Source organism: Diceros bicornis, chromosome 27 (assembly GCF_020826845.1).
Source record: "Diceros bicornis minor isolate mBicDic1 chromosome 27, mDicBic1.mat.cur, whole genome shotgun sequence".
Lineage (NCBI taxonomy): Eukaryota > Metazoa > Chordata > Mammalia > Perissodactyla > Rhinocerotidae > Diceros > Diceros bicornis.
Genome location: NC_080766.1, coordinates 22,987,651 through 23,008,017, shown reverse-complemented (window position 1 = coordinate 23,008,017; position 20,367 = coordinate 22,987,651). Strand labels below are relative to the sequence as shown.

Below are 20,367 nucleotides of genomic sequence, written 5' to 3'. Positions count from 1 at the left end.
TGTAGAGAATCCTATGGAACTTAACAACATAAGCTACTATACCTAATAATGGAATTTAGTAATATTTTAGAATACAATATGAATATACAAAAATTATGTGTATAAACAGTCACAAAAAATAGAAATTAAAACTAAAAATAATGTGGTTTACAATAGCATCAAAACATATGAAATATTTAGAGATAAATCTGACAAAAGATTTGCTAGAGCTGTACACACAACTCTTCAGAACACTACTGAGAAAACTAAAGGAGACCTAAATATATAGAAATATATATCATGTTTATGGAACAGAAGGACCAATATTGTCAAAAAGACAATTCTCCCCAAAGTGATCCATAACTTCAACACAATTCTAATCAAAATTATGGTTGTGTGTGTGTGCACACATGTGTTGGTATATGTGAAAATTGATAGGTTGACTCTAAAATTAATATGGAAATGAAAAGACCATGGAATATTCTATTTTGAAATTACTTTGAAAAAGGATAAAATTGGAAAATTTAGAAAATATTATTCCAACATATCATAAAGCTATAGCAAAGGAGATAGCTTGGAATTTGTACAGACAAATAGATCAACAGAACAGAACAGCATCCCTAAGACATATAATTATTAATTTATTTTGAATCACGGAAAGGCAAATCAGTTAATATAGTCTTTTTGTCACCGACTAGGTGCCTCGAGAAACTTAAAGGTGGGTTTGGAAGCAATTAACTGTTTTTCCAGGTTGTTTCTTTTCCTTTTTTGTGTTAAGGAGATGTAACCAGCAGCCATCCTGAAACTGACCAAGGCAGGATATAACCACTAGCCATCCGGAAACTGATCAAGCCTCACCACAAGAGCTATGCCCATGACCTTTGCCTTATCTTTAATGCAAAGATCTCTCCAGGAGGAGCTTAGGCCTCATTATGTGGAAGCATGTTCTCCAACTGAGCCTGTGCAAGCGAATACCCACCTCTCCCTTTTGAATATTCATTCCCCAACCAAATAAAAGTTCCTGCTTTCCTTTGTTCCGGGACTCCATGACTTTGGAAATGATTCCTCATGGCCTCCTATTTGCTGCAAACACACTTTACTTTGTGAGACAACTTCCCCTGGTGTAGAGTCTTATTTAACTCACCAGGAGGCGAGCCCACTTGGTTCGGTATCATTTTTAACCGTTGATGTTGAAGTTGAAAAATACACATGCACGTGCAAAAAAAAATAAAAAAACAAAAACTGACCTGCATATGGCACCCTATGCAGAAATTAAATCAAAATTGCTCATAGATATAAATGTAAAACCAAAAGTTACAAAACTTCTAGGAGAAAACATTCGGGAAATCTTACTGTATTTAAGTTAGAAAATGATTTCTTAGGTTTTACACAATAAGCACAACTCATGAAAAAAAAGAACATTGGACCTCACCAAAATAACTTTGGCTGCCTAAAAGCCAATGTTAAGAAAATGAAAAGATAAGCCACAGATTGAGTGAAAATATTTCTGCATCACATATCTGATAAATGAATTGTATTCAAAGTAAATAATTTTGAAATCTCATTATAATAATAAGAAGACAACCTATTAAAAAATGGATTAAAAATTTGAAAAAATACCATACCAAACAAGATGAGTGGTAACAAGCATATGAAAAGATGCTCAACATCCTTAGTCATTAGAGAAATGCAAATTAAATCTTCAATGTGAAACCACTAAACACATACTGGAATGTCTAAACACAAAAGATCTGACCGGATGACGTTTTGGTGAGGATATGGAGCAACTGGAATGCCCAGACACTGCTTCTGGGAATGCAAAATAGTAGTCACTTTGGAAAACAATTTAACAGTTTTTTTTTAAGTTAAACATATACCTGCCATATGATCCAGCCATGCCTTTCACAGGCATTTACCCAAGAGAAATAAAAGCAAATATCCATACAAAGACTTATACACAAATGTTCATGGCAGCTTTATTTGTAAGCCAAAAACTTGAAACATCCCAAATTGTCATTTGGGTGAATGGATAAGCAAATGGTGAAATATTCCTGAAGTTGAATATTAATAAGCAATAAAAAGGTATAGAATATTATTGCATGGGACAAAGTGGATGAATCTCAAAATAACTTTGTTGAGTAAAAGAAGTCACTTAAAAGTGAACATATACTGCATGATTACTTTTATATAAATTCTGGGAACTTTCGTGGGTAATGGATATATTCACTATATTTACTATCTTGATTGTGGTGATTGTTTCACAACTACATTTTAAATATGTAGTTTATTGTATATCACATTCAACTCAATAAAACTGTTAAAATATATGAAAAATAACTGGAATTGCATTAGTAGATTGGTAACATAGAGGGAAATGTTCTCAAGGTAATAAAATGATTTGAATTATTTAATCTAAAGAGAAGAAAATTTAATTAGTAATAATTATCAAATAAAATATCTTTTGTGATTGATTAGGGTAATGACACTTTGTACGAAATAATCAAAAACTAAAGAAATCATCCCAAAAGTTACTGACTGCCTTCTCTGTGCAAAATTCTAAGATAGTCCTTGAAGCTATAAAATATAAACTTTGCGCTTGAAGCATTAATGGTCTGGTCTGTGAGATAATTTCACACATAAATGGATAATTTCAAGTTAGTGTGAAAGTTCCAGTGATAGATTATAGAGATAGAATTGGATTATAGTTCAGCTGGGAAAGTTTTAAAGTATCTCTAGAAATACCTGGATGTCTGTTATTTGATTTTCAGCAAAGATAAAGACTTTGGAGTTTATGATGGACCAGTAACTCCCCTAGCTATACCCAAAGTCATTTTCTGCACTGATAGTTTGCATCTGGACTAACCAATTTGTGAAGCCTACATTGATTACTTAAGGGCCCCCACTGAGACCTTCTTTGCGATTTCTCACTCAGATGTTGGTGGTTCAAGCTGATAACATAGCGCCATCCTTGAGTATGAATAGGGCCCTTGGGAATCTTGCACATGGGGTTGTTTCTTGGCCTGATGTTTGCCCGCATTCTTTTCCTCTTGCTGCACCATATACTTTTCTTTAAAATAAAAATACCTCAGCATACTCTGTGTAATCTGGTTAGTCTTTTCAAATACCTGAACTTGGGAAAATTTTAGAGATGAACCCAGTGCTATGAGATCTCATGGAGGGAAGTCATGTAATAAGGCAGATGAAATTAAGGAAATCTTACTAGAAATGATGCTTCAACTAAGTCTTATAGTGCAAATGGAAATCAGCCTGGCAAAAAAAGTGAGAAAGAAAAACCATATTTTAGACAGAGATTGCACAATCTTTCATCCTAGTAAAACTAAATGTACCTGTATAAGGGGAAAACCATATTGTACTTAAAATATAATCTGCTACAGGGTTTTACTTAAAATTGGGTATCTATCTAATTTGTATCTAACTTAAATTCTCTTTGCTTCTTAACTATTTTTTCTGTTAAAAATACAGATGCTTTTGGGGCCAGCTTGGTGGCGTAGCAGTTAAGTTCACGCGCTCTGCTTTGGCGGCCCAGGGCTCACAGGTTCGGATCCCCGGTGCGGACTTGCACACCGCTTATCAAGCCATGCTGTGGCAGCATCCCATATAAAGTAGAGGAAGATGGGCATGGATGTTAGCCCAGGGCCAGTCTTTCTCAGCAAAAAAGAGGAGGATTGGCAACAGATGTTAGCTCAGGGCTAATCTTCCTCAAAAAAAAAAAAAAAAAAAACAGATGCTCTTGGAGCGGGCCCAGTGGTGTAGTGGTTAGGTTTGGCACACTCTACTTTGGGGACCTGGGTTCGTGGGTTTGGATCCCAGGTGCCGACCTACACCACTCATCAAGCCATGCTGTGGCGGTGACCCACATACAAAATAGAGGAAGATTGGCACAGATGTTAGCTCAGGGCCAATCTTCCTCAAGCAAAGAGAGGAAGATTGGCAACAGATGTTAACTCAGGGCCAATCTTCTACACCAAAAAGAAAAAAATATATATACATGCTCTGGATACCTTCACTTTTATTAAAAGCCATAGGATATGATGGAAACAAAAAAAACGAAGGCAAGAGATTCTGGTCGTAAGTAACTTGCAGTTTGAATAAAATACCCACATTTCTTCCTAAATTATCCTTTAGTGCAGTATATTTTGAAGAACAAAACTTATGAATGTTTCTCCAAAGTTACTGAGACCTTAATTGTGCTGAATGTCATTCATCTCCACAATGTCAGATAACACCTTGACGGTACCTTTTACTTTACTGATTGATTCTATGAAACGTTAAAAATTCGCAATATTGTGGTATTATGTGACCCTCTATAGATTTCTTGGGTTTTTGTTGTTGTTGTTGTTGTTGTTACAAATGATAGGATTCACTTCTGCACTTATCAACCAAATGTTAGAGAAAAAAATACAAAGACCACTCCCTACATGACCAGCAGGAGACTGCCATCCAGGAGATAGGTGAGTTCAGAGTAGGCATCTAATTCAAACCATGAGAAAATTGTGCTTTCTCTTTTCATCAGGGATTAAAAGGCATATGATGTAAAATGAATACATGCTTTTCCACAACCTTTCAAATATGACATTATGCCACTTTAACTGTAGTCAGGGAATTCTGGGCAAAAGAGAAATACAGATTGAAGAAACGGTAAGAAACTATATTATCTATACATACCAATTATTTATGTTGAGGAGAAAGCAAAGAAAGATATGTGCATAGATCTTTGTAGGTGATCTCTCTCTCTCTCTCCCTATCTTCTATCTAATTTTCTATTGTCTGCAAATTTCTAAAATAATGGTTAGATAAGAGTTAAGAAGAAGAAAGCACGTTTTTTTTTTTCTTTCCTTGCATTCCCAGACTGCTAATCTTTGAAATTTAATGAAATCATTAGGGAGAAAAACCTTTTAACAAAGTTAGAAAATATTCTGGTTTTGACAAACCCTTATTTATTGACACTTGAGTGAATTATATATTGTATATTGTTGTTATAAATTATAAATTCCTTCATAATTTATAGTCATTTAACTTAAAATCTCTCTACATGGTTGATTCAATTATATTATTGATATACAAGAGACTAGTTCACCATTATATTTTTATATATGCTTTACATTATATAACACTGCATAAAATTTAAAGAGAAAAAAATACAACTTTTCATTTTTTATAAAAAGAAAGGTATTTTTTCCTAATTTTCTTTTTCTATTAAGAAATGGCTAGAAATAGGTAAGAATACAAAATCACTGCCCGAGGGTCACTACAGTAACAAAGTGCACTATACCTTCAGATACCTACTTGCACAAATATCTCTGGCCATTGTCATCACTGTTGATTTTAAAGTTCAAAGGAAGATTAAAGACACAATTGCTTTTAAATTATACTACTAGGTGTTTTTCATCCACTCTCAATTGTTCCTGCCTCCATTATCCCAAGTTTGAACCAGCAGTGAGGAGATCATTCTTCACAAATTTACAAAAGATTCAGAAAATAATGAATCATTATACCTTAAAAGAGCATTTTATAAAAATAACTCTCTATTGGCTATATTTTAAATTTAAAAGTTATTTCTAGGTCTTTCATCTACGTGAACATTTTCTGAGTAGTTTTGGAGAGCATTCTATTTAACTAAAGGCTAGGAACTTGAAGGTGGGAGGATGGCCCTGGGTCAGAGCGAGAGAAATGATTTTGATCCTCTTTTAAAAAGAACATACCCCCGATTTGTGTGTACGTATGTTTGTGTGTGTGCGTGTGTTTGCGTGTGTATGTATAGTGTAATTATCTGGTAAAATGAGTCCAGGAATTTATTAAAAAAAGATGGCCAGCCAATTTAGCAAATATATAATAATAATAATATAAGATACAATCATAAAACGAAGGCAGCCGCTGGGAGGTTAGTGAAAAGAAAGGTTTTAGGCATGTTGGAAAGCATACCTTAAGATCCAATAAAGAGCAGGTAAAAACACATAAAAAAGTGGAAAAATATTTGAGAAATATCAAGAATATATCAATGTTTGCTAGATGAGGGAAGCCAGGTGAATATAGGTCAATAGAATATTGAAGTCAGATGGCATGACTTCTCTCAAATTATGGACCAGAACTACCTGTGAATTCATCCACATCCTCACCATTTTTGACTCATTGCCTCCATGCTCAGCAAAAAAGATAGCCCTTTTATGTTCAAGGTAAATCTTCCTAAAACTCCAACCTCTTCCTCTAGTCCTTAATTCAACTTTATAATGTTTCCCATTTAATAGTTGATTCCAACAAGCTGAGGTAATAGGTGCTGTAACTTCAACACCTTCCTTCTTCAATGAACGTACACGTACATTTATTCTTCAAGTCATTGCAATCTGAATTTTACCCAGGCTACTCCAGTGATACTGTTTATCCTAATGTCTCATGTAAACTCATAATTGTAAAATTCAGCAGATATATTTCAGTTCACACGTCATTGGTCACTTCTGCTTGCATTTACTACACTGGAAGCCTAGAATCCACACTAGAAGTCTTAAAACTACCCTTGATTGCTCTCGCCTCTGTGACACACGTGTAACATGAAGGCTTTGCTTCAAATACAACCTGATTATACACCTTACTCTTCATTTCCTTGCCTTGTAGCACAGGCCCTAATTATCTCTCACTTGAACTCATTTTCTCTTTCTGCCTCCATCCTCTGTCAATTCCCTTGCCTCCACGAACTCCATGAATAGTCCTCCATGACCCAGCCATACTTGCATTCCAGCTACATCTCCACCTAATCCCTAAATCAGCTGACTAACACCACCACCACTCCCTCCCCAAGATATTATATTCCAGTAACAGTTATATTATTGGATCTTTGTTCACATCCTACACTCTTTTGCTTTTGCAGATGCTGTTCTATCTGTCTGCAATATATTTCCCCTCTCTCTATTCTACAAAATAACACTTTTTCATCAATAGATTTATCCCAAATACCCAGCTAGTCTCCTCTTGAGCTACATTAGGTACCCCTTCTTATTATAAAACAGTCTGTAAATATATATAAAAATTGCATTTATTATATTCTTTTGTATCCAACTGCCCTATAAACAACAATGGACTTTAGTAAAGTTGATTATTTTAAGTTATTGAGATAAAACTCTAAGTGCCTTGAGGGAAATGATGTTCTACTAGACCTGTTCGTATTCTGAGCTTAACACAGCATGAAACATAGAGCAAGTACTTTGCAAATACCTGCTGAATAAATATATGAATGCAATGTAAGATAACGTTGAAACTACAGTCAAAAATCTTCAGTTGAATTCCCAATATTTTGATAAGGCGATAAAAAAATTCATAAGAAATGATCACCATCAGGGGAAAGTGGGGATTATAAGATGTCTGAGGCACACTCAGGGAAGTAATTTCAGAAGCACCCCTGGGTCAGACAGTGTGTAAATTGCTTGTTTAAGTAGGAAAAAGCCACTGGCATTGTATTTGTCTGCTTTTATGTGATAACACATGACTCTAAAATCTCAGGGCTTAAAAAATGTGTTTTATTTCTTATTCATGTTATGTGTCTGCACCTACAGATCAGCTGTGACTGTGTTCCACATGTCTTCATCACAGTGCCCCCAGTGAAGAAGTTCCTATTTGGAACTTCTAGTTCCACGGCAGTTTCATGGCAAAAGGAAAGAGTAAGAGAGGAAACGTGATTCTTCTTAAACTTGTATATTATGTTTGCTTATATGCCATTGGCCAGAGCAAGTCACATCATCCAATGGGTGGGGAAGCATAATACTCCCACTGGAAACACCACACTTCCCATGGCAATGAGCATTAAGGTATAAGCTCTTAAAAGAAGGAGAGATAAATATTTGTGAAAAACTATACACAGGCATTGAGAAATATAGTAAGAAAGTCATTGAGGGAGTTAAGAAAAAAAATCCTTAACATTTAGTATTGCTGATACTACAGAGGAACCTAGCAAGCATATCTTTCAACTAATTGTTGAAAAAATATAGTATGTATTGAAAGAAAGGAAATGTGAGGGAAAAGTTTGCAAAGAGCAAACAAAGGGATAAAGAGCAGAGCTTCTTCCAGAGCCAGGGTTTGGCAAAGAAGCAGTGAACGTGAAGAAGCAATTGACTGGAGTATTTGGTCGGGACTTCAGTATATGTTGAGGGGGAAGGAGATAAATGAAAGAGGTCCAGGATAAACTCCAAATCAGTAAGGATAAAATTAGTAGCAATTAAGAGAGAGGGCTCACAACATCAGGGGAGAAGGGATATTGGAGAGAAGGGCATAGAGTGAGTCAAATTTTGTAATTGAAGACAGATAAAATAAGGTAGATAAAGTATTGCTTGTATTTTATTATTATTTTTTGCAGCCTCAAACGTTGCACCAAAACATCTTCAAGAGGTTTTATAAGAGAGAAATAATAAGAGGATACTTTTAAGAAGAGCTCAGAATTTAAAAGGAGCCAGAAAGCAAGGCAAGAGTCAATATGACTAGAGCAGAACGATTTTTCTGGCTGAAGAATATGCAGAATGTGAGAGAATAGCACAGATGTCTGGTGGCATTACTTAATGTATTCCTTCCACTGAGTCCAGCTGCATCACCTAGAAGTAAATCAATAGATGGTTGATTTTGTGAACACTTATTTTGAAGAAGTACCAAGAATTCTAAGGTATGAGAGTTTGTGACCATAAGGGGAAAATGTGACTAATTAGAACTGGAGATAAAGTGTTGTTCAAGCAAGGGAGGTCCAATTAGGATCTGAGTTTGATTCTGTTAGAGGAGAATGAGATGTGGAAGGAGGATGATTTGCTTTGGGAGGGTCAGGGTGAGGGAGACAGAACAGGCCATTACCTACACGATTGATTTGAGTGGCACAAAAGAATACATTCCAGTGTTTATCTCCTTGCGAACCCTGAAATAATAAATATAGATATACAGAGCTAAATATTCCAGTTTGAATGCAGACCATGATGGACTTGAAGACTCGAACTTTATTATAACCAAATAATCCTTCCTTCAAAAGAAATTTAATCATTAATATACAAACACTCACAGATAATCTAGTATGACAAGAGATTAGTTATTAATTATTGTTAACTAATAACTAATAACTTGGTAGTTAACCAAGTCAGCAAAAGGCAACTACTTCTTCATAGAGTGTAATAAATCTATAAAAGTAGAAATAATAGCAGAATGGATAATAAAGGGTTAACATGCTATGCCAACCCGATGATTAGTTAATAATCATTAACTAAGTAATTAATTATTAATTAACTAATTAATTATTAGTTACTATGTCCATTAACACTTGAAAGGGTAACCTTATGGATTCAATTATTAAATTTGAGGAAACCTGCAAATACTGTCAAATAGATTAGTTTAAGCAATAAGTAATTGATGTAATTTAAAAGTATGGCACTTGATTATGTTTCATTTGTCATTTTTTTAATAGCTACAAAGTCAGCAAAAGGCAATTACTTTGTCAGACTGTACTAAATGTACTAAAGTAGAAATTACAACAGCAGAATGGATAATAAACTGTTAACATGCTATGTCTGCCAGATGACATTTCCTTTCAAATATCAGACTTGAGTTAATGTTTTAGTGTAAAAATATGTGCATAATTTTACATATGCATACATATATAACATATAATAGTAAATATTTATATACTGCTTCTTATAAACTTGGCGCTTTTTAAAGAAATCTACATGCATCAACTAATTTTATAATCCCCGTTTTCATAAGAGAATACTGATCACGAGGATTTGCCATGACAAAATACATTTATATACGCCAACTTAAATTCTTTTCGAAACAAAGCATAGTAGACAGTTAAGTCAATAATTAACAAACTCAATAGCTACTGTAAGTTAGCTTTGTTTACTATATATAATAAAGAGACAAAGCAATTGGAGATGCTTACAGTTATAGTTACACAACTCCATACCTAAACCTATCCTTCATGCACTGAAATCTGCCTCTTAAATTGAAGGTCAAAACCACTACTGACTGTGACATTCTTAGTAAACATCAGACTCTGCACTCCTAAAAAAGGCTCTAAAAAGCTAGATCTCCTTTGAAGGCCTGACACTTTGCCCTCCCTCATGAGCATCTGCAATTTCAACCAGCTTGCCTAGTTTCCATGTCTATACCACCTTAGTCTATTCCATTGTATTGATACTAGCTCCACATGAGCTTGACATAAGAGAAGCCATTTTTGCAGACAGGGAGCCATATTGTAACTATGGATAACCTCTAAGTAATTAATCCAGCTGGACATACTCTGGCTTGCACATAGGCTAGATAATAAATAACTGAAACATAAGGAAAACTGCATGCATTATGACTTATAACCCCTACTTTGCTTTATACTTCCCAGCTGCGATAAGACAGTAACTTTGTTCTTTGGAGTTCCTTAGAAATGTAGCGATCCCCAGTCTATGGTGCCAGATGGACAACCTTCTTGACCTTCTCCTCCAACGACTCCCAGAGAGAGATTCTATACCGGCATACATCATCAATGACAGCTGAAGGGTCTGGTGTGGTGTCCCTCACTAGTGTACAGCACCAGATGGTCAACATTCTGGACCCCCTTCTCTATAGACCATTAGCCCTATATAACTGCTTCAAGATTCTGTATTCTCTTTAAGATGGTTCTTTAGGGCATGAGTCCACCGTCTTCTGATTAGCTGGCTTTTCGCTACATAAAAGTCCTTTCTCTACCACTGTCTTGCCTCTTGACGGTTTGGCTTTTGTCTTGCGGTGAGCAGATCATGCCCTTTGTGCGGCAACAATATTATCTATAAATCCCAATTAATTATAGACAAAGAAGGAGAGAAAAAAATAGCTGTGATTTAATATTGTCTTTATCTTTTAGCACATTTGTGGTTAAACTACCTCTGCTCTAGGAAAGAAAAGAACAAGTAACTCGTTTAGATCTATATGATATTCCCAGTGTTCTCCAGTCTCTTCAGAAAACTGGAGAAATAGCTTATGAGGGAAGGCGGCAGGTGGATATGGAAGAAGACACTGATTTATTTACCCCTCTGCCTCCCCTAACTCATAGGAAACTTGTGGCTAACTCTGTTTTATCTATTCTAAAAAGAATAAATTACATTCTGCTTATAGAATCTTGTGATTATAGTGATTGGTAACTTGCTATTTTAAAGCAGAAGAAAAAAATAAAAGCATTGGAGTAGTGTTACCACAGGTATTTACATATGCCCGAAGCATAAGGTGCTCATGGCTGAATGGTCAGGGAAGGAGGGTTGGATCATAAGATGCTTCCTATGCCATGAAAAGTGGTTTTGACATTGAAAATTGTAAGGGTGGAAAGGACTGGTGGAGAGGAAGGTGGAATTGTGAGACTGAGAGGAGAGAATACAAATTGTAGCAATTCAAGAGAAAAAAAATTAAGGATAGCACTCTTATGGAAGGCATGACGATAGAGAAAAGAGTATATTTGAGAGACGTTGAGAAAATACAATAGGCACGTGTAATATTGTGATTTATAACAAGAAATATATATTTGGCCTTTGTCCCCATTTCTGGCACAGAGTTACTAAAATCCTTGGAATTTCCTGAGTGGTAAGAGCAATAAAGGTGTCTTTTGTTAGGTTAATGAGGTGACTTTTGAAAAGCCCCTTAGGTAACCTAAGGATGGGGCTGGTTGCCAGGGGAACCAACCATGTTATTAGAGGGTTGGAAATTTCATTTCCACCCCAGCTCTCCAGGGAAAGGAGAGAGGGGTGGGGCTGGAGGTTGAATCAATCACCAAGGACCAATTATTTAATCAATCATGCCTATGGAATGAAGCCTCCAGAAACACCCAAAAGGATGGGGCTCAGGGAGCTTCTGGGTTGGTGAACATGTGGAGATGAGACTAGAGTGGAGTGCTCAGAGAAAGCCTGGAAGCTCCATGCCCTATCCCCATACCTTGCCCTACGAATCTCTTCCATCTGACTGTTTCTGAGTTATATAATTAACCGGTAATCTAGTAAGTAAAATGTTGCTCTGAGTTCTGTCAGTTGCTCTAGCAAACTAAATGAACTCGAAAAGGGAGTCATGGGAGCCTCCAATTTATAGCCAATGGTCAGAAGCACAGGTGACAACATGGACTTGCAACTGGCATCTGAAGTGGGAGCAGGGGCAGTCTTGTAGGATTGAGCCCTCAACCTGTGGAATGTGACACTATCTCCAGGTAAACAGACAGAAAGAGGTTGAATTGTAGAACACCCACCTGGTGACCCAAGCATTGCTTGTTGGTGTGGGGAAACCCTCCCACCCCCAGACACACACCCTGGAATTGGCGATCAGAACACCAAATTAGCCTGTCCTGATAACAGATTAGATTACCAAAATGGAGACAATTAGGACAACATTCAGACATCTTCTGATGGCGTCAGAGAATGTCTCATTAACACAGGCAAGAAATACAGTATGAGAAGCCAAGTTAAGAGGAAGAGATATCATCCTGATGCCAGAAACTTCATTATTAATGTCGCTTAATACTTGAAAGAGTAACCTTATAGAGTCAATTATTAAATTTGAGAAAACCTGCAAACACTGTCAAATAGATCAGTTTAAGCGACATGTAATTTAAAGGTAAAATCTAGTATGATACTTAACTCTGTTTCATTTGGCATTCTCTCAACAACTACAAAGCAAGCAGAAGGCAATTGCTCCCTCATAGACTCTTTGCAAACGATGATGACAGTGTGAAATGTCAGGGATGCTGACCTTGAGGCTATCATACAATGTAACAGATGCTATCATAGAGGTGGGGAGATTTCCCCCCGGCATAGAAGAGGTTTACTAGGGAAGTGTTGAGTGCTGAGTTTACATGGTTGCCCTTTTAATAAACATATCACTAAAATGAAACAATAAAATATGTACAAATGATTCTCTGCTTACCATTAACAATAACAATGATATCACGGAAGTCAATTTCTCCCCTAGCCTCCACTCTTCCTTCACACCTGTATATACCTTCATCACTTTTATTGATGTTGAGAATCTGCAGATTATTGTTGGCTAACATAGCGAACCGATCTGGAAAGGAAGCAAAGGGGAGGAAATGATATCAGTAATTGCAGGCAGAGTCCAATGTGTTCTAAATTGCTAAGAGTTAAAATATGGCACTTGTCTGACACTATCAAACTTTTCATCAACAAACAAATTCAAATCTGAAAGTAAAATGTAATTTCATGACTTCAATTTTTCCATTCCATACTGCCTTGCTACATCTTTTTTCTAAAATACATTCAAGACTTTATTTCCACATAAAATGGTTAGGCTATTATTTTCCCCTTGGTACTTTGAATGCAGAAACGATACACAAAAGAACAATGCGAAGGGATTAGATATTGCAGACACGAAAACGTTTTGACTGCAAATAAGTAGCAACTTGGGTATGGAAAAGGGTTAGAAAATTGATTGAATATCTTTCCTTACACAATAATTAAACTAATAATTCTGCATACCCTGAGGAGGCAGCTAAATGATACAAGAATATTCAAGTCACATAGAGGACATATAAAATGTTCATATCTGGAATTTATTTGAGGATTTTTTTTCTAAATGCAAGATAATCCATTTTAGGAATGAATAGATTAGACTTCATTAATTTTATTTCCAGATTCCATTTTATGTGTGAGTGTGTGCACATGCATACATACAAAAATAAGCTAACATAGAGCAGGCATTAGCTGATTGCTTAAAATACTCTGTCTAGTCTAAGCAGCGTCTCAGCCTGACAGTATTTTCCAAAATGTCTCGCCTTAGTTTTTAATCATCACAATTTTGTTGTAGTGTTAAGACATTTTCCCTTCTTATCAAGTAAAGATGTTCTGACATCTACCCCTATTTTGAAAGATGTTGTAAAGGCAATATCCTAAATTTCATTAATTAATGCATCCATAGACATCATTGAACATCATCTATTTGCCACATACTGTATTTGAGACACTTTGATGAATAAGAGAGACACATCCTCAACGATGTTGGGTCTTTTGGTCAAGTAGAAATGCCATTATTTCAAGCTGTCCACCTCTGAAATATTTACTCTTATACCATTAAACGTTACTTTTGGGACCTGTTCTGATGTTTACTGTTCTTGCCCTTCTCTGCTGGCTTGATAGAGAGGTTAGGGCCAACACGGAAGCCACATGAGAAAAAGGTAGAGCTTCCCTCAGCTTGGATCACTGAATGGATGTGTGGGATAGAATCCTATCTCCACCCTTGCTGCTAATTGGACTTTTCATAAGTGAGAAATAAACTTCTATGATATTAGGCAGTTTGGGGTTCAATTCAGATTTGGGGTTCATTTACCATACTAATTCCTTAATGCAAGGGGAGAAGTTTGGGCTAGAAATACAAATAGGGGAGTGATCATACTACAGGAGGTCATTAAAACAGGTAAGCAAGAGATAATTAATAGAGTGGAAATGTGTAGATTCAGAGCCTCCCTCAGAGAGAAAATATTGATTATAAAGCTACAGACACATGATTTTCAGCCCAAGAGGTATAAACTTTCCCATAATGTTTATTTCTTCTACAGATTGATCTTAAAAAGAGAGACAAAAATGTTTATATGGATGGTTTCCCCTAGTAAATTTTCTCACCAAAAGAAAGATTGGAGAGAAAGAAAGGCAATCTGTAAGAAATTTCAAAGTATAACTCACAATATGTTGGAGGAACTCAGAACTCCTAAAACCTAAAAATTCATAGTGTTTCAAAATCAATTAAACAATCCTCTATTCAAATGTGTGGCTGGAAATTAGAAGGAGAAGCATTTAGAAATAAAAAAGTTCAAATTTAGATAATGATGCACCTAATCAGACCTAGATCATCGTAATATTATATTTTCTAACTTACTAAAATATGTATCAATCCTTTAGCTATAATATTCTTTAATGGTTATAGTTTAAATAAGAAAAAAATAGTAAGGGGACGCATTGTTTTAATCAGGAAGGAAATGCTTGATATAAAAAGGAGAAAGAACTAGAATTTACATAATATGTATTTTTGATGGGAATGAATCAATTTCTTCTAATTGCAAAATTTTAGTTTCAAATGGCCATCTTAATATAGCATTTCTACTGTCTGAGAGAAAACTATTAGAACATTAGGAAAACAGTAATTACCTGCTAAATCTAAATACATATCATTCTATGTGTTTAAGTATATAAAATTTTTCCACACAGAAAACAAACTACATGAAAATTGCTTGTTAAATTTTAAATATGTTTATAAAGTCCATGGAATGATGTTCACAAACTATCAAACCAATGTACATCATTAATATGTGTTTGCAGAATACATTTGAAGAAAAGCGCTGCTTCAATCAATCACAAATAATAACAGTGGATATCAGAACTATTTAACTATTAGAGATTATCTGTTTCTCTCATTATACAGAAACCTAAATTTTCATTATTATAGAAAAAAAAATAAATGAAATCAGATAGTATTCAATAAGGTAACCGCTTTATGCTTCTTTAAGCAGATTATGTTCTAAATTCTCTTTTCTTCTCATTCCACAGCCACTGATGGTCTGTCTCATCTATTCTTACAGCTTCAATTGCCATCTGTATTTTGAGACTCATAATTTTTCTTCAGATCAGACCGTTGTGTGAATTCCAGAACTGTTTAACAATCTACCAGATGTACCTACTGAGAAGGGTTGTAAGTACTTCAATCTCAGTATGTTTAAAATTTAGCTCACCACCTCCACCTGAAATTTCTCATATGCTACTCTCCAGCTCTGTCTTCACATATCTTCACATTGAGCTAGTTGCCCAAGGCAAATTCTACAAGTCATGGAACTATTCACCCAAGTCAAGTTCCTTGAGTCATCTTTGACTTCTCCATCTCCCTCAGTCTGCATATCCAACCACATCCCATGTGCTATCACTTCTCCCTTAATCATTACTTAGTCTAAATCTCCTTCTCTCTCAGCAATTATTTCATTAAGATTTGAACAGTTCTCCGTGCCTGGATTTTTGCCTTGACTCCCATCAGTCTTCTAACTGAAGCACTAATATTCTTCTCAAATACATATCAGGTGATGTCACTGCCTTGATTAAAATCCTTTAGTGATGTCCCCTTTGGATAAATTCCAAACTCCTTAGCAGAGATATCAAGGCCATGTTGACTTGGCTCAACCTTCCTTTCCAGCTTCCTTTATTATTCCTGTATGAACAAATCTAGGTATCTTTATCTATTAGAATGAGTATTCTAATTATACTTATTCATAAATTCTAATTATAATGAACTTATTCCAGTTTCTGAAAAGTGCCATCCATATTGTCTTTCACCTTTGAGCCGCTGTATATGGTGTTCTCTCGTCCTGAGAAGTCCCCACCATGCTTTGCCTGGCTAAGCCCCTTTCATATTTGAAAGTCACTCCTCACTTCAGCAAGCATCTTGGACACCCTCCTCTGCCCTAAGGAGTTTAGGTGTTCTTTCTTTATCATCCTCTATCACGGCATTTTCCTTATCATTGACCTCAACACACCTTGCCTTCACTGATCTATTTATCTTTTCCACTAGATTATTAGCATTTTGAAGGGAGTGAACTTGTTTATCTTGTTAAGCATAATTAACCACCATCTAGCATACTGGATGGCATATACCAGGTGTTCAATAACTGTCAAATGAATTTTTATACTCGAATTAGATTACATAAAAATTTTATTGAACAAGACGATTTTATCCACAGTTTTTGATGCATAAAGGGTACTTCATTAGGGAATGATCAAAGCATTTGGGAAGTTTCAGAGATAACTTTCAAACTGGCTGAAGTTGAACAGGCATCTGCAATAGCATATCCCTCCATCAGAGTGACACACAAGTCAGGATATTCAACTTTTATAACAAAATGTCACCTGTATTCCATAAATGCTTGGGATTCTTTAGCATATGGATCTCCTTTCAACAAGCAACATAGAAAACTTCCACTTCAAATATTCTGTGAGAATTTTATTTTTTTCTGAGGAAGACCAGCCCTGAGCTAACATCTGTTGCCAATCCTCTTCTTTTTGCTGAGGAAGATTGGCCTGGGGCTAACATCTGTGCCCATCTTCCTCTACTTTACATGGGATGCCGCCACAGCATGGCTTGACAAGCGGTGTGTCAGTGCGTGCCCGGGATCTGAACCCGGGGCCACCGCACCAGGGTGCGCTCACTTAACCACTACGTCACCAGGCCAGCCCCTGTGAGAATTTTAATTCTGAATATCTGCCACACAGCTGCTACTGAAAGCATGGCTATTAAGATGGACATTTCCAAGCCTTCATTGTTTCATCTGGAGCCTCTACACTTTACTCTCGTACCACATTAAGGCTTCAGAAAGTTACCTGGACACACTACGTTATTCTAAATCCCTGTATATGTTCCTTTCATAGTTATAAAGCTAATTTTATTCCATTAGTTTTAATAAAGGAACCAGATGAGCTATAATCAGGTAAAATATATTACTTCTTGTGAAGCCATCATGAACATACAAATTGTTTGATAATGAACTCTGTGGCAAGTTCCTCCAATATTAAAAGGTTAGAAAAGTTTGTCCTTCCTCACAATTCACCTCCATCCTTTATATTCCAGAGTAGAAAAAAAAAAAGTCATATCCCTTTTTTATTTTGCCTGCCATGTTACATTTCATATTTAACTCTAGTCTAGTCACTTCACCTACATTGGGGTTTTGCTTCTAGATATAACCCGAATGCATATAATTTTGGTAAAACTGATTCCCAAGATTTGAAACACTCAATGAGAAGGAGCAAGAAAATTAATGTCATTTATTGAGAACCTGATATATATAACCAAATAATTTATTTTTTCACAACAAATATTTATTATATGTCTAATGTCTTACTTAAAACTCACAACCATTGTTTAAAATGGGTATAATAATCCATTGTTTACAAATGAAGAATCTGAATTAGGTACTGAGCAGTTACAAAAGTTGTTCAAAGCTTCAGGGCCAAGGAAAGGAGTACAGGGATAATGGAATTGCAGCTTCACATCAGTCCTCCTGGGATACTGGTAAAAAGTGGGGAAACTGCAGCAGAGAAGCATCTCTCCTCCATCATCCCCACACTTGATCATCAATCTTTGCTTTGAGGTTTTTGTTCTATGTGTCTTTTAAAAGATATAATTCATTTCAAAACCTCCTTGTAATTAAGGTTTACAATAAACCAGATGTACACTTGAAACCTAAGATTAGGCAATCTGAAAATGTTTAGACATTGTCATTTAACTGCTATAAAAGAACTGCCTTTTCTTTATTATTCAGGGGAAAAAAGCTGAAAATACATTGCACAATTTACTCATGCAATTTGTTAATAAAATCTAAAGCAGTTATTCTACACTAAGAAATCAAGTATTATTTCTCATTATCTTATTATAATAGAAAAAAGAGTTTTAATCAATAACTGACAAGCATTGAAAATGCCAAGACCAGAAAAATTCTCTCAAAATTAAACAATGACTATTAAACATGATCATGAGACCTTCTCTGTACATATTCAAAAATAGATACTCTATGCTTTCTCTCTTTTATGCTGTAGAAGTTTCGTCTCAGAAACACAAAACGGAATCATCCGAGATGGAAAGTATTCAAAAGGATTCAATTATTTTGTACCTCTCTGCAATGCAGGTGCATTGAAAAATATTCTAAATTGAAAATGCTCCCAATGCACAATGGTAAAGTAGCATAATGTAAGCAAATTATGCTTTCAATTTCAGATGTCATATTATTCTGGAATTTTAGCTGAGTCTGAATCAAAATCTTGAAGACAATTTTAATGAATGCACTTTTCTGTCTATTACCCATATGCATCTTACCATAATATTTAGAACATGTAGGTGTCTTTGAAAGAACATTGCCAGAATAATAAACAGGATTCATATAGATATTAAGTTTACACATAGTGGGTCCATGGGATCATGTTTGAATTACAATATGTAAAATTTGAAAGCATCTGGATTGATTCCTTCATATACTTAGCATCCTTGCACTGTTTGTATGTAATTTTTTCTTGAATAGAGCAGAAGTGAGCAAACTTTCTCAGTAAATCTCTAGATAATAACTATTTAGTCTTTCCAGGCCAAACCATCTGTGTCACAGCTGCTCAGTCCTGTCCCCAAAGCAGCCATAGACAATATGTAACAATCAAGATTGCCTGTATTCTCACAACACCTTACAAAGACAGCAGAGGGGCTGAATTTGGCCTGAGGTCTGTAGTTTGCCAATTCCTAGTTTAGAGCTTTAAGGCTCTCAAAGTAGTTGTTTGACACTTAGGGTCAAAAACTCCAATTTCCATATTTGGTCAAGTAGATTCAGTCTTTTAAAAATTGCAATATTATTAGAACATATAACTTAGGGAGTTACCAAAATACTAACTGTCGGAAATAGCGGTGACTTCCTCGTTATGATACAACCAGCTGACAACAGGTGCGGGTGAACTGCTAACTCGGCAAACCACTTCTGCATTCTCTCCTTGTTTGAATTCTTGAGGAGACACCACTTCTCTGAAGGTGAGTTTTTCTGTTTCAAGAAAGTAAAACAAATCATAAAAGTATTATCGCTTATTTCTTCCAATAATATTTCAGAATCTGTGTTGATTGATGCTATAATAAAATAATTAATTCAATCTACATCCTTTAAAATCTTAAATCAGATAATCTAATTCCTCTTCCTCGATAATTTCCAAAGTCCTTACAATGCCATACTGGGTCCCATATGAAGTAGAGTCAGCCCCACAGCTCTGATCCCAATTTCTCTTCTCTCTTCTTAGTCTCTGTGCTCCAGACAAACTGTCTGCTTTGCAATTCTTTGAATATTCCAGATGTGTTCTCACCCCAGGGTGTCCGCACTCCCTTAAATTCCTTCAGATTTCTGCCCAACCTCCACAGATAAAATAGTTCTCTCCTTTCTTACTTCAACTCTCCCTATCTCTCTACCCTACTTAATTTCCTTACTAAAGAATTCCCTAGCAGGTATAGCTAGCATCTACGTTTTTTTAAGCTTACTTATTGTTTATCGGTCTTTATTCACTAAAATATACACATCAAGTGGCCAGTGACTTCTGTTTTAGTCACTACTGAGTCTCTAGGACTTAGAATATTGTCTGCCATGTAGTAGACACTCAACAGACGTGTTTAATGAATGAAGGAACATGGATATTTATGCTTGAGAAATTTTAAAAAATGTAATTCATTGTTTTTGCCAAAAAAAAATTTATTTCTCTACTTTCACCAATAAACACCAGGGCTGTTCCTTTGTATCATTTAAAGTAATAAAAAATATTTCCAAATGCTATGTCTATGAAATGACTGTTTCAATTCAATTTTTTTTCTATTTATGAATAAGGTACAATAGGGGTCACA

General features: G+C 35.6%; 1 protein-coding gene across 1 annotated transcript in view; it reads right to left on the bottom strand.

The window, feature by feature from the left end:
* NCAM2 (neural cell adhesion molecule 2) overlaps positions 1–20,367 on the bottom strand; it is a 444,936-nt gene that overhangs the window by 153,933 nt on the left and 270,636 nt on the right. The window contains exons 4-5 of the mRNA XM_058522953.1: positions 19,382–19,525; positions 12,889–13,026 (exon numbers count right to left, since the gene is read on the bottom strand). Of these exons, the coding sequence (XP_058378936.1) occupies positions 12,889–13,026; positions 19,382–19,525 (282 nt within the window). The remainder of the gene's footprint in view (positions 1–12,888; positions 13,027–19,381; positions 19,526–20,367) is intronic.